At 36.1% G+C, this 12,081-nt stretch overlaps 1 protein-coding gene across 1 annotated transcript in view; it reads right to left on the reverse strand.

The window, feature by feature from the left end:
* The window catches only part of LOC145990490 (alkylglycerone-phosphate synthase-like), an 80,924-nt gene that overhangs the window by 36,050 nt on the left and 32,793 nt on the right, over nucleotides 1–12,081 (reverse strand). The window contains exon 11 of the mRNA XM_083126185.1: nucleotides 6,198–6,312. Within this exon, the coding sequence (XP_082982311.1) occupies nucleotides 6,198–6,312 (115 nt within the window). The remainder of the gene's footprint in view (nucleotides 1–6,197; nucleotides 6,313–12,081) is intronic.

Below are 12,081 nucleotides of genomic sequence, written 5' to 3' on the forward strand. Positions count from 1 at the left end.
TATATATATATATATCCTCGTGAAAGACCGTAAAAAATGAATGGGTTAAGTTATATCCCGTAAGATCGTAATAAAAAAAGGATGTAACCAGAACAAAGAAATAAACAACCCTTGTAAGTTAACTTTGCCCGTAAAAGGTAATAAAAAAGTGAATAGGTTAAGTTATATCACGTAAGATCGTGACATACCTACAAAGAATGAGATAGGAAAACCCGAGTTGCGGTGAAAACTGTACTGGAACGTCGTCGAACGCTATAAAATCCACAAAAAAATTGTCATAATATGATACAACTGAGGTTAAATCCATAGAAAATAGGGGATACCTACTTGGGATGGCGCAGAAGCCTCCAAAGTACACTACTCACACGGAACTGGATATCCAGTAGGAATTCTCTAGTTGACGCTGAACTGGCTACCCATTTGCTAGTATTCGCCTCACACGGTACTTGTTACACCGTACTTGTCGATAGTCTTTCTTTCCCATAATGGCGGCAGCGTGAGATGTAAACAACGTATCACTTCACACTTTTAAAATACGATAACTATTCAACGGAGAGGAATATCCCTTCGTATTAAATGGTTTTAAGTACAGAAGAATGGTGCTGATAAAATACATACTATAGAACGTTTATTTTACACGTATGGAAGAATATTTTAGCTTTTTCAATTGTAAACACTGTGCACTCACCATACACGGTGTAACTCGACGTGCCTTTCGTGCTGTATGTATTATACATTGTAATTGGAACAGCTAACCGAAATGATCAATGAAATGCTTTGGTGTAAAACTGTAAATTACTATCTGTTATAAGATTTTTGGAAGCATTTACGTAGCATTTATGCTAGCAAAAATGTTAATGGAAATGCTTTCGTCTGAAGCTGGCTTAAAGGTGGACGAGCAATTTGTTGAATGTTGTAGGAGAATACTGCTTTGTGCTTTTATTAAAAAAAGGAAAAGTATGAACTAGAGATTGACTCGAAAAAAATATGGTAATCAATGCGTACCGAACAAGCTTTTTAACTTTGGTTTGAATTATTCATACATGAGATTCGCAGGATTGATTCACCAAAAAAAGTCAAACATATATTAATACACTTGTATTGTAATAATAAGGATTTTCATTTTCAGCTAATCATATTTGTCACGTACACATCTTATCGCTTTACATATATACCTAAATATTAATGAACTGAACACGAATGCACTACACGTCATCTCTTTCCTTATTTTTTCTTATCGAGAAACTAACCAAAACAGTGAAAACAGCAAACACTTGGAAACCACAGACAAAACTCCGCTTTGCAAACTCACAGATTATCTTTACATGGCGAAACTTTGTTCTGATTAGCTGTTCCACAGAATCCAGTCGAGGAAAGCTAGTAGCAATTAGAACATGTCATGTTCCTCAAATCCAGTCAAGCAGTCAGCTAGGCGGCCATGATTGCTACCTAGAAACTTAGTTCAGCGCCAACTATGGCATTCCTACTAGAAATCCAGTTCCGTGTGCTGATAGGGGTTTAAGTAAGAGAAACAAAGTTCAGTTAGTCAGTTAGTCAATGAGGTTTGTCTAAAGGCCGAATCACACGGAACTGGATTTCCATTTAGTTGGCGCTGAACGGGTCTTCCTCTCCGCACAACAGTTTTGCTACCTTGTGTTCTGACGTCAGACGAGGAATGCCTACGATGTTAGGTTAGGTTCCATTAGCATAAATACAATGAGAAATTATTATTTAGGCTAAGAGAACTAAACCTAGCTAGCCTAACCTGACAACGTAGGCATTTAGCCTAAAATTAAAGATCCTTCTCCCGTGACGTCAGAACACAAGGTTGCTCAAATGTTGTGCAATAAGTGAGACCCGCGCTGAACTGGCTGTGATGGCTACCTGGCTGAATGCTTGGCTGGTTTGGAAGAATGCCGGTTATTCCTGAGTAAACAAAAAATGATCTATCAGGCAATTCGATTATAGATGGCGGGGAAATAACTTCCGGTTTGGTGAATTTTCCAATGTAAACAAATGGAATATATATCGTCACCGAGCTTATTTTCTTATAAAAAGATCGGAAAGAAAATGGATCACTTGAAATTTTTGAGTGATATAGAGAAACAAAGGTACCTAGAAAAGTTTGGCAATTCCCTGGATGCTTTGGATGCAGATATAAGGGACAATACTAATATTTTCCAATGCAATGTTGATCTTCTACCAACAGTTTCGTTTTTGAAAAGACTTCTCCAGGTTAGAATTAAGCTTACATTAATTATAAACATTGATATACTTAGATTACAACAGTAAAAGAAATAATAATAATTACTACGGTTAAAATTATTATTATACGCTAAGAATATATACCTAATTAAATAAATTTTATTCGAATTTTATTTTTATTGTTGTTGTTTATTATTATCATGCTATTCGATCCACAAGCCGAGTAAATATCCAGCACAAGTATTTTCCATTAATTATTTTACATTTCATAGTTACTATACTGACTTACTATCAGGGTTGACTTGATTAAAACAAAAGTGTTTTAAACAACTTGCTTTAAACGTTTAAATGACATGGCTTTGCTGTTTTTCACAAATGTTTAAAACATTTGAAACAAAGTGTTTTAAACATATTTTTTTCAGACTTGTTTAAAACGCATTTTGATACTTGATTTTTGTAATTTTGTGGTTATTTGCGTGTTTTTTTTCATTCAATGCGTGTCATTCTGTTTACTGTTCATATAAATCTGTTCAGGGGCACATTGTTGTTAATTTCAATATTTAGTTGCATTCATGAAAAAATGCAGTGGTAGCGTCATCACCTTGTAATCAAGGGGTCCCGGGTTCGATACCCTGTGGAAGCACATGGCACAGTGGTTCGGATCCCACTTTAAACCGTTTTTCCAGTCCCGATTAGCCTTACTGTGCACAAAGTGGACTTAAAACACCAACTCAAACCAAACTCATGATAAAATGTCGTATTAAAAAAATAAACAAAGAAAAACAGAGTAGCTACCACGTGTAGCTTATTAAACAGCTACATGCAGGGGTGCCCACAGGGTAGATTCATGGCGCGCCTGCGTCATGTAAATTTTTTTGGGGGGACAAAATTTTATAGTTAAGCTACCAATTCTGTATATCTCCACACAAAAATGGGGGGATCGTTTCGTTTGATTGACTTGTTATTGATTTTTAGTTATTATGTACAGTTTTTCTACGTACCTGTGGCTGATCGCGGGGATGGGTTGAAATGAAACAACGCCTCATGCCTTTAGAATCGGTTTGGAAAAGGGGGCGCGCAAACTCCCTGCTTGACCAGTTGTTATAGTCCAGTTTTCGACCTTTCCAAATTTGCAGGTTATTTTGTAAAATTCTGATCTCCATACTAGTGACAAATTGTTCTGCAGAACGCACAATGAGTGTCATAAGAAAAAAATAAAACTGACTAGGCCTACTATGTTCGTGTATGGCTGATGAGTGGTTAATTTCTACCTAATTCCTTCCTGTGAGTGCGATGTTTTAAAAGTGGTTCAAATCAGGAAACTTTCAATAAATAAACTGCAACAACTTTGTAACGTCAGAAGTTATTATGGCTTATGTAAAATGTTATTTCAATTAATGACAAAATAATATACAGTGTATCATAGGCCATTGGGGGGGTGCACCCCTGGCTACATGCGATTTTTAAGACTAACATAAATGTGTATTTTATAAGTTATTGAAGCGTTTACTTTATAATATGAACACAGTTCATCTTTGGATGATTAACAGATTCCTTCCCTATTAATCATTATTCTTAGAAAATAAGTCTCCTTAGCATTAAGTTTTAAACGTTTTGTTTAAAACATTTTTTTTCAGTTCTTGTTTAAAACACTGTTTAAAACATGTTTAAAACAAAAAAAACTGTTTGTTTTATTTCTTTTTAAAAAAAACACAAATTTTGCCAACCCTGCTTACTATACTAACTTTTGCAAGTGTCTTCAAGGAACAACTTTAGAAGTTAGAAAAAATACTCACAAATTATATATTGTGTGATGTCATCTAAAAGTATAATTTTTCGAATTCTGAAAACTGTGGAACTATTTATTCTTTGCATTATATGGTAGAATATGAAAATATAACTTGGTTCCTGCATTTTTCACTCTTTTTTTTGATGTAATGCATATTTTACCTTGATTACTCTGTTCGAATACTAACCAAGTGAACTTTATTTCTGTTATTAATAATAAAAATAACAAACTTCCTGCTTTTTTGCAACTTGAAATGAAGGATGCCAGTTTCCGGCGGGGGGAGGGGTCGACTGGCCTACCGACGTCCATGGAGAGAGAGCTTATCAACAACGAAAAGCCAAATGCGTTATAATATGATTATAAATAGTTCCAGCTTTTAAATTTAGTCAACCCATGTGTGTCAGACAATTATAATTTTCTTTCATTTGATTTGATGAAGTGCCGACTGCAGAGCCTACTCCCTCGTGTTTGTGTTCAATCTTTTCGCTTTACTTCCTAAATCCACTGATTTTTCTGTATCGGGTCTGTCTGAAAACGATGCATAGATACCTGAGAACAATTGCTTGTTTCCAATCTCATGTTGAAACCAAAAGCCACACAAATATTGTCGCCTTTTCCGAAGACACTGCCTTTACACCTTTGAATTCAATGTTATTATTTTCAAAACCGGAAATGCAGTCCCCGCCAGCGCCAAGGAAGCACAGAAATGTAAACATCCGGTGAATAGCGCCCATAGGACATGTTCTAATTGCTACTGGCTTTCCTCGAATGGATTCTGTGGAACAGCCAATCAGTGCAAAGTTTGGCCATGTGAAGATAATCTGTTAGTTTGCAAAGGTGAGTTACTTGTCTGTGGTTTCCGAGTCTTGGCAGTTTTTGTTAGTTTCAAAAAAAAAAAGGAAGAGTTGACGTGCAGTGCATTCGTGTTCAGTTCATTAGTATTTAGGTATTTATGCAAAGCGATGAGGTGTGTACGTGACAAATATGATTAGCCGAAAATGAATATCCTTATCATTGCAAGTGTATTAAATTAAATGTTTGATCATTTTAAAATTTGTGAATGAATTCTGCGAATCTCATGTATGAATTGAATATGCACAATTAAAACCTTTTTCGATATGCATTGATTACCATATATTTTCGAGCCAATCTCTAGTCCATATTTTTCTATTTTAATCTATCTATATATATAAAAATGGATGTATGTTTGTGTGTGTGTGTGTGTGGGTGTGTATATATGTTTGTTCCGGCATTACTCTCGAACGCCTGGAGCAATTTCAACCAAACTTGGTACACGTATCACTTGAAATCTGGAAATATTATTTTTGGGGTAAGACACCCCTGACACCCTTAGGGGTGGAGTGGGAAGGGGTGACATATAAAAATAATCGAAAACGACCGATATTAAATTCCGCACAAACAGACATCCATGACTCTATGAAATCCGCATAACGATAGTGTTTCTCGGGTTGTCTAACATTCAGGCTGATATGACTTTGTTTCCGAAAGTGACCGATATTAGTGTGGAATCCATAGTTTACGTGGTCGCTAAGATGAATAGTGACACTCCCAATGCCTTTCAACTCCAAGTTCCTTTTTCCACTATAGTTAGACTTCATTATTTTCCTGTCTAATAAATGATTGAGATAAATAAATACCCGGTCAACGCCGGGTAATCAGCTAGTTTTTAATAAAAGTACAAAGCAGTAATTCTCCTAAATTGCTCGTCCATCTTTACAGATTGTCTGCTCTGCGCAATGTCTTATGGGAACAAAGGTAACAAGTATCGTGTGAGGCGAAACCTAGGAAATGGGTAGCCAGTACAGCAGCAACTAGGACATTCCTACTGGAAATCCAGTTCAGTGTGATTCAGGCTTTAGATTGAAAAAAATGAGTATACAATACTTTACAAATTTTTAAGTTAACAATTTAAGTGTCACAACGCAACTGAACAACGTTATTTCTATTTAAAAATGCAAATCCGTTAAAGTTGCAGCAACTTACTTTTAAAAGTAAGTTATAGATCCCAGTATTATGGAATAGATCTTATAAAATGCAGGGTGGCTACTCGTCGGGAATTCTGCATGAATTATTTGATCCGGAAATTCTGCATGAATTCTTCTCTGTAGATGTGAAAAATTACAACTTTTATTAATCCAAATCCCATTTCCTCAAAAGTAACTGTTACTTCCAAACAACTTACCCTCGCATTCCACAGCCAGTCGACGCTTCACATTCTGACACAACGAAAACGTGCGGTCCCAGGAAACTGACGTTTCGAATGACTCTCCCAAGATGTCGTTTTCTACGGCAAAGTCCTGAATAAGAAATTAATAAATTAGAATTCGAAATTTGTAGTAAGGCTGGAGATGACTTAGTGAAAATATGTAGAAGATACTACGACGTAATCTTGAAGTGAGAAATAAGGAAAAACGAAACGTTCTTTGGTGAATATGAACAGAAATTATGGACATTCTACTAGTCGAGGAACGACGAATGTCATATAGAATAATTCGATATCTATTTTTGTTTCCGATTGTACATTTCTTCCCTTCATTTGCCCATTTATTTCTCCCTCATGGTTACCGTAAGAATACAAAAAAGGAATTAAGTAGTTGAAGTATTTTAGGTATTTTATATTCAAGTCACATCTTGTAAGCATAGAGTACTGTGTATTGCACTGAACCTATGAAAATACACTATTTAATTGTCGCTTCAATAACACTATTTACTAACCCCCTCTCTCCCTGTGTGTGTGGAGGGGAGTGTGTGTGTTCGCGTGTGTGTGTGGAAGATAAGGTTACCATGCTCATTGCCACTTAGGAGAATAAGAAGCTAGGGCCACACACATTGACGATCTCGGACACCTTTTGGGAAATGAAGTGATCAGTACTACCACGCTCCGGCCACCTAATGCAAGCTTACCTTAGATCGTCCAACCCGGGTTTCCCGCGTGGTAGTCACGTGCCCTATCGACTGGACCACTGCAGCTATATACTGTATATGTACATACATATGTACATATGTCTATATATTCATATACGGGTAACATTTGTGTATATATATATATACACACAGGTAATGGACAAAATAATATGAACACCTTGGTTTGCAAAGGCCTATATACGCCGTCGTGGAAAAAGACAACACTCAGCAGATATTTCAACCATCTAGTGGCGATGAAAGCAAAGATATCAGTTTATCAGAAGCTGGTGTGAGAGGTGCATGCGAGCAGTCAGCTATCCGTCAAATGCAGACCTTTCAGACTTCAAAAGAGGCATGATCATAGGAGCCCGCCTGGCTGGAGCATCTGTGACAAAAACAGCTACACTTGTTGGTGTAGCACGGAGCACAGTGTCAACTGTTCTGACAGCCTACAGACAACATGGAAAGACAACGTCTGCAAAGGAGAATAGTGGGCGAAAAACAAAGTTATCCAACAGGGATCGACGTGTGTTGAAGCGAATAGTGACTCGAAAGCACAAGACAACACTGTCCCAGATAACCGCAGAGATGAACAATCACCTCCAGGACCCTGTATCTACGAAAACCATTCAAAGGGAGCTGCATTCTGTGAACATTCATGGCAGAGTTGCCATCCCCAAACCGTTGGTGACTCCACGTAATGCAGTGACACGAAGACGGTGGTGCCAAGAGCACAAGAATTGGACATAGCAGCAATGGGGACATGTGATATGGTCAGACGAATCGTCTTTCACATTATTTCAGACCACAGGACGTGCTTATGTGTGGAGAACTCCTGCTGAAGCATTCGATATTGACTGCTTAGTGCCTACCGTGAAACATGGTGAGGGGTCTGTGATGGTTTGGGGGGCTATATCTTGGAATGGTGTTGGCCCACTTGTCGTCCTGCGTGGGAGAATCAACGCAGAGAAGTACTGCACCATCCTGGGTGACCACCTCCATCCCATGGTTCAGACTTTGTTTCCCGATGCATGCCCCATCTTCCAAGATTATAACGCCCCTATTCACACTGCTAGGTGCGTTGATGCATGGTTTGATGAGCACAGTGATGAGGTAGAACATCTCATCTGGTGTCCACACTCCCCCGATGTTAACATCATTGAGCCTTTGTGGGGTATTTTGGAGTCCAAAGTGCGTAATCGGTTTTCACCTCCAATGACACTTTCGGAACTTGAGACTGTTTTGTGCGAGGAGTGGCTACGTACGTATTCCAGTTCACACTGTACAGGACCTTTATTTGTCTATCCCACGTAGGATACAAGCTGTCATTCAGGCAAGGGGGAACTCAACCCCCTACTAATACAAGTTTTCTGCAATTGCATTGGTGTTCATATTATTTTGTCCATATATATATATATATATATATATGCAGGGTTACTTCAAACTCGACGTATTCCTTTGAAGGCATGATAGTACAGCGAATTTGCAACAAATGTAACCCTAAAGTCTATTTTCGAGATATTCCGCATTTATTGATTTTGTTGAAAAACTCCCGATTTCCAGGTTCAAAATTAAAATAAGAAAAAGTGATGATCGAATTCAGCTTTGTTTTAATCTGTATGTCATGCCAACACATTAACAATGTTTTATGAACAGAAAAACAATCCAAAAGCGCCGAACAGTTTCAAAGAGCAGATCAAACCTTACTCGATGTTTAAATTTTCAATGAAGTTGCTTACCAAAAAACAGCAAATATCTCAAAATATTAATAAGACACTAACCGTACAAACTACTAGAAAAACTTCCTTGTTTTTTCAGCTGTCCGATGACGTATTACAGTGTTCACAAGAAATTTAAAAAATCTGGAAAAAGTTCAATATCAACGGAGACAGGTAGAGCGCTACTATGAAGTGGAAATTGAAAGAATAATGAAATTAAAGAAAGTTTGAATGTAATAATAGATTTAATTCACAAGTCTTTCTCAAAATGTTCTCCTCTATGTCGAATACACACCCGAACCCGATTCCTTACTTATGTTATAGTTACTCTTGAAGTGAAAGAGCGTCACATTTCTTCAGTCGCATTGACGACTCTTTGTTTAAGATTTTCCACGGAAAGCACTGGTGTTGTAAACTAAGGCCTTCATGTGCCCCACACATCAAAATTGACAGGAAAAAAAGTCGGGATAACTTGCAGGCCACGGGATTGGCCCTACTCTACCGATCCAACTCGTTGGAGAAGTTGCGTCAAATACTCTCAATTTATGTTCCTCTTTCAATGTAAGGCACCAAGTTTCACATCCATATAATACTACAGACAAAATTACTGTTTTGTATATTTTCACTTTTAGTTTCTTAGATATTAAACGAGAAGACAAAAGTTTATGAAGAGAGAAGTAACATGCATTTCCTGAATTAAGCCTACTTTTTATTTCCTCTTTAATATAATTTTCATTTGTTAATATTACTCCTAACTATTTGAATTTGGAAACTGGTTCAAACGAGTTGGTCTCAATAATTAGATCTTGATTGATTGATTGATTGATTTAGTTTATTTTACTTCGCGTTTTTTTGCCTCTTGGCTAATTTGCGAAGATGGGGATGAGTGATGAAATGATGAAATTGATGAATGGACATTCACAAACAACCAAGCCCGACCGGGATTCGAACCCGGAACCCTTGGCGTCGCAGCGCGATGTGCTAACCGCTCGGCCACAGGGTCGGGCTAATTAGATCTTGATTATTTCCTAACACTTGGTTTCGGCCTGTAAGTATATATTTAGTTTTCTCTTTGTTAACTTCCAAACCTATCTCTTTAGCAGTTTTGAAAAATATTTTAGCATTATTCTTAATTGTATTCACATCATCCCCCAGTAAGTCTACATCATCTGCATATGCTAACAACTGAGTCACACCATTTAATTTTAGTCCTTCTTTAGTTTCTTTTAACTTCCTAACACCATATTCTAAGGCAAAATTAAAGAGCAATGGAGATAATGCATCTCCTTGTTTTAACCCATCATGAATTGTAAATTTGTCAGACATATTAATACCCACACGAATTTTACTTTCTGTTTCACTGGTGCATACTTTTATCATACTAACAAGCTTCTTAGGTATTCCAAACTCTACTAATATATTATATAATTTCTCTCTTTTGACCGAATCATATGCTTTTTTGAAATCAATGAATAGCTGATGGACATTTTGATTATATTCCCACTTTTTCTTAAGTGTCTGTCTGATGTGAAAAATTTGATCTGTAGTTGATCTGTTACGTTTAAATCCACATTGATAATCACCTATAATTTCATTAGCATATGGTGTTAGTCTTGTTAAAAGAATGTTAGATAATATTTTGTATGTTGTTGAGAGTAGAGAAATTCCACGGTAATTATTGTAGTTCATTTTATCACCTTTTTTAAACACAGGAACAATTATGGATTCTTTCCACTGTTGAGGGATTTCTTCTTTATTCCATATTAAACAAATTAATTTATGAATTTGACATATTAATGAATTTCCACCATATTTAATTAACTCAGCTGGTATTAAATCAATGCCAGGTGCTTTGTTATTCTTTAGCCTATTAATAGCATCTTTAACTTCAGTCAAGTTAGGTTCTGGAACTAAAGGTTCTGCTGTGTTTACTTCATTTACTTCTGATTTATCTCCTACATGGACATTTAAAAGATCATTAAAGTAGTTCTTCCATCTATTTAGAATATCGCTTGGGTCAGCAAGAAAATCAACGTCTTTATCTTTTATCAAGTTTACTTTAGGTTGCCACCCCTTTCTAAACTCATTTACACCTTTATATAAATCTCTGATATTTTTATTTTTGCTGTTTGTTTCAATTTCGTTAATTTTGCTATTCAAGTAATCTCTTTTTTTACTTCTAAACGTGCGGTTAACTTCTCGCTTTATTCTATTATAATTGTTTAGATTTGTATCATCAGAGTTATTTAACCACCTAAGTCTAGCCTGATTTCTTATTTCTATTAGATTATAACATTCATTACCAAACCATGGCTTACTTTTTCTCGGTTTATGGTATCCTATACTTTCTTTAGCTGCTGATTCTATTGCATTACGTATGTGTTCCAAATTCTTATTTACGTCTGTTTCATTTATATTTTCATCATCATTTAAATCCTGCAAAACATCAAATCTATTTGATAGTTTAATTTGGTAATCTTTCTTAATTCTTTCATCAGTAAATTTTCCTGTATCAAATTTTATAACTTTTAGATTTTGTTGCTTATGATTTATCACTGAGAGTCTTTCTCTTAATTTAGCAATTACTAAATAGTGGTCACTGGCACAGTCAGCACCTCTATGTGTACGAACGTCAATTATACTAATATGCCTTCTCTTATCAATGAGAATATGATCTATCTGATTTTGAGTTTTACCATCTGGAGAAGACCAGGTATATTTATGGATATATTTATGTTTAAAAGTGGTACTTTTCACAATTAAATTCTTTGAGGTTGCAAAAGTAATCAATCTTATACCATTATCATTACTTAATTCATGAAGACTTTCTTTACCAATCGTGGGTTTAAATGTCTCTTCTTTGCCAATCTGTGCATTACAGTCACCTAACAGAATTTTCATATCATACTGAGAAAATTTATCAAAGACCTGTTCTAACTATGTATAAAAATCATCTTTAGCTTCCGTTGGTGCATGTATGTTTATTAAAATAATTTTACACCACCTACCCTGTAAAACTGCATATGATATCCTATCATTAATAAATTCTACTGTTTTAAGAGCAGAGATAATTCTATTATTTATAAAAAAGCCTGTTCCAAAATTATGATTTTCAGTACCACCATAGAAAAAAGTATAATTTTTAGTTTTACAATTCCCTTCTCCTGGCCACCTAACTTCCTGGACAGCTACTACATCTAATTTATACTTAACTATCTCATTAACTGTACACTGAAATGCCCCAGGCCGGTAAAGGCTCAGAACATTCCAGGTGCCTAATTTAATATCCTTATTCCTAATGTAGATCTTATCCTTAGTCCAGAGACCTCCCAAAGTAGTCCCCACCCGGAGATCCGAACGGGGGACTATTTTACCTCCGGAATATTTTACCTTGGGAACATCCATGGCCTTATATTGCTGTTTCTTGACATTTGTTTTACAGTG

This window comes from Lepisma saccharinum, chromosome 7 (genome assembly GCF_977018435.1).
Source record: "Lepisma saccharinum chromosome 7, izLepSacc3.1, whole genome shotgun sequence".
NCBI classification, from domain to species: Eukaryota; Metazoa; Arthropoda; class Insecta; order Zygentoma; family Lepismatidae; genus Lepisma; species Lepisma saccharinum.